General features: G+C 33.6%; 1 protein-coding gene across 1 annotated transcript; it reads right to left on the bottom strand.

The window, feature by feature from the left end:
* Positions 1–2171: 2171 nt before the first annotated feature.
* On the bottom strand, positions 2172–2726 carry LOC127098173 (secreted RxLR effector protein 161-like). Its single transcript, XM_051036686.1, has one exon. It carries the CDS (start codon positions 2724–2726, stop codon positions 2172–2174), a length of 555 nt encoding a protein of 184 aa, XP_050892643.1.
* Between the last annotated feature and the right edge of the window lie 1079 nt (positions 2727–3805).

The following is a 3805-nucleotide window of genomic DNA, read 5'->3' as shown; positions in this document are numbered from 1 at the left end:
ATTTCTTCCAAAACACATGTATTGATTCTAACGGAATAGGCTCTCCTTGTATTTGATAACCTGCAAATTCACACGCACAAGGTAACCCATGTATTTTTCTAATAAAGCAACCACATGCTTCTTTTTCATAGCAAACGAATTTTATCATTTATAGCTCCTTTCCAATATGTTGTATACACTGTCTTGAAACAAAGTCGTGCAATATGGAGTAAAATGGAGTGTTATATCGATGCTCAATGTTGGCAACACTTTTTTGAAATGATACTCTAATTTAACCTAATTGACACTTCAACATGGTGTTAACAACATCCCAACATGTATTTATCTTCATGAATAAGACTTAGCAGATGTTACCTTCCAGTCAACGAACCTCTCTTGCTAGTCATGTATGTAGATCTTGCCTTGTACATGTGGGTAACACTCGTTAGGCTTTCTGGATCTCTATCTTTCAAAGAAGCAACTATGTATCTGGGAGCCATATTGTATTTGGTCCTGTCATTCACAAACTTTATTTCATGATCTTTTAAACGACCTAATATATCATTCCCATCTAAGTCTTTAGAAAATGTATGATTGTGAAACCCACACCTAACTGCAACATTCCAACCACTTCCACTTGGCACAAATCTCAGCATAAAAGGACATTTCACTTTCATAGTATAACTTCCTGCAATCACATCTTTCTTGTAATTTCCTCTTCTTTTAAAATCCATAATCAATTTATCTTTCCTCCATCTCATCCCATTTGCAGTATCGGAATGAATAATAACAACAACAATACCATGTTATTTACCAACAGACTGCGGCCATGCCAAAACATTAGCCCGAGAGAGAAATATCTGACATTTCCAACATATACAAAATAAATTATCAATGTCAGACATATCATAAATAAAAAGGAATCATTTATGTAAGACAAATCACGTCAAAGGTGAAAATTTAAGTAAAATCCACAGGGGAATCATTAGGATCAAGACCGTACAATTGAAGTATACTGAACTATCGAATTTTTAGGTTTATGCAAAAAAATCCAGTTTACCAGATTTTTATAAAAACACCGGTATACAAAAAAAATTACCAAATTTTTGGATAGCTCCGGTAATAATAATGGTAGGCTCTTGCAAATTCCGAATTTTTCCTAAAATACTGGTAAAACTTCAAAACAAATTCGGAGTTTTACTAAAACTTCGTAAAATAATTCAAAAATGTTTCGGATTTTTCCTAAAAAATTGGTAAAACTTCAACAGATTCTGAATCTTTGCAAAAACTCTGATAAATATTCAAGAGATTCCAGGATATTTGTCAAGAATCTGGTTAAACCTCATACCGGATTTTTAAATGTTTGATAAAAACGCCTAAAAACACTATCTGGCAAAAAAAATTGTACCATATTTTTAGTCTCTTCTGGTTTTTACAAAGAGAGATTTTTTTACAGAATGTAAAAACTTGGAAGCTAAATAATGTGAATGGTGAAATTGTCATTATCATAAAATATGGAGGTGTTAGGTTAAAAACAGGGGGTGGCAGGAAGAAACTTCCTTATTTTTGGGTCGTTGATGATTTGTATGTTAATGAGTAAAGTTTTTTACTTTCTGTTGTTCGAGGAACCCAAAACCCACAAGAATGATTATTTTCAATGTAGAGAGAGAGAGAGAGAGAGAGTAATAATTGAGGGTGAAAAATAAAGTCTATCTATTAATAAAATACCGAAATTTTATTTATACACAATTACATTGAATGAGGTACAAGTAAAAAAAATTCTATAGTTGTAACCGGTTATAGACAAAGTGTAACAAATTACTGAAACTCTTTTATTTCTACTATAGTCAGTTACCTATATTCTATAACTGGTTGCATCAACACTCTGATTGTTTTCCCTAAAGGGGATTTAACCGGTTACAACCTCGCTGTAACCGGTTATAGGCACGTGAATTGCACGTTTTCATTTAACTCACCATCTTAATTCATGTGCTCCAATTTTTCCATGCCCATATTCTTCTTCAACATTTTGAATGCTTCAATCGACCCTCCTTTGATCATCAAATCGGCCACTTGGTCTTCACTTCTATAATACCCCAACATCAATCTCGTTTCATTAGCAGGCTCTCTCTAGTAGTGAAATCCCTCAATATATTTGCTTCTCCTATGTGAAATTGAATTCTTAGAAAGATTTATAGCGGAATGTTATCAACCATGAGCGTTATAACCTCACCCTCTTCACTATACAACTCTTTTAACAAATTCATCAACCATGCGGCTTGGGACACATACAACGAAGTTGCAATATACTTGGCCTCATGAGAAGAGAGTGTCACTACCGATTCCTTCTTTGAACACCATAAGATTGGTGTTTCTCCAAACATAAAGATGTATCCAACTGTGGATTTTATATCATCTTTATCTCCACACCAGTTGGAATCGGTATATCCAAGTAAATTGTACTTTATGCCCTTGTCTGTTGTAGGAAATAAAATTTTGCAGCCAATAGAACCTTTGATGTATCTTATAATCCTCTTGACTGCTTTCAAGTGAGACACCTTTGGTCTCTCCATGAATCTTCTCACAATTCTGACACTAGAATCCAAATTATGTCTCATATTACACAAGTAATGTTCGAATCCAATCAGCCTCCGGCACTGAGTTGGATTAACATCATGCTCATGTTCACTCTTTCCCAAATGCAACCTTGGTTCAACTGGAGTAATTGCAATGTCACAATGTTTCATTTTAGTTTTTTTTTTCTTTCAAAATTTCAAGTGCATACCTTCTTTGATGCATGAGTAATCCCCTTTTATATTTGTGAAACTCAATGCCAAGGAAGTATGTCATGTGGCCAAGGTTGGTCATCTCAAATTCCTTCATAAGCTCACCCTTAAATTTAAAAATGTAGTCTTCATCGCTGCCCGTAATCTAAAAATCATCCACGTAGAGACAAAGAACTATCACCCCTTATTTTGCATCCTTCTTCACATACACACCATGTTCGTATACACATTTGATGAAGCCTATCTTTTTTAAGAAATCATATATCCTCTTGTTCCAAGCTCTTGAAACTTGTTTCAAACTCTCAATTTTTTATTAATTTCCTTATCTTCTATTTTTAATAATATTATTTTTAATTCATTTTTTTATTTGCTATACTCATGTAGATGTACGTTCTCACACAAATATTCTTCCACCTTCCACTCCACTCTCTACTTATTTTTCTTTTCCTTGATTTACAATAATATTTAATTTTAGATTAGTATTTTTTCTCTTTTCAATAGTTTTTATTAGTATTCTCCAATAGTTTATCTATTTTTGTTTAGATAATGGAAACATACTGCCATAACATGAAGGAATCGAAGAAATGAAATGCGTCATTTTCTTGGTAATTGATGTGCTAACAAAAGATTAAAAGATGAAGAACTTGTGGCAACACGGAATCAACCACTCCATGGTGGCCCAAAGAAAATGCTCCCCTATATTTTTGTTTTATTTTCTTTCTTAGTGCTAATTTTTATTTTTAACCATACAGAGCCTTCTTCAATCTATAGAACTTTAATTCTTGGTTTTTCACAACAAAAACCCAGGGGTTGCTCCATATATACCTCTCCTTTTAGATTTTCTTTGACCTTGTACACCTATCTCACACCTACAAGCTTTTTCCTTTGAGACAAATCAACTAGCTCCCAAGTCTTGTTTTTCTCAATCAATTCCAGATCCTCCTTCATATCATAAATCCATTTTGAATCACTCAAAGTCTCCTCCCTTTTGACGGGTTCGGATTTTCCCATAACTGAAAAATGGACAAAGTCACAATCGT

This window comes from Lathyrus oleraceus, chromosome 1 (assembly GCF_024323335.1).
Source record: "Lathyrus oleraceus cultivar Zhongwan6 chromosome 1, CAAS_Psat_ZW6_1.0, whole genome shotgun sequence".
Lineage (NCBI taxonomy): Eukaryota > Viridiplantae > Streptophyta > Magnoliopsida > Fabales > Fabaceae > Lathyrus > Lathyrus oleraceus.
This window is presented reverse-complemented; position numbering and strand designations above follow the sequence as displayed.

Coding starts and splice junctions, on each gene's coding strand:
- LOC127098173 (XM_051036686.1), bottom strand. CDS start 2,726: ATGAAACATTGTGACATTGCAATTACTCCAGTTGAACCAAGGTTGCAT.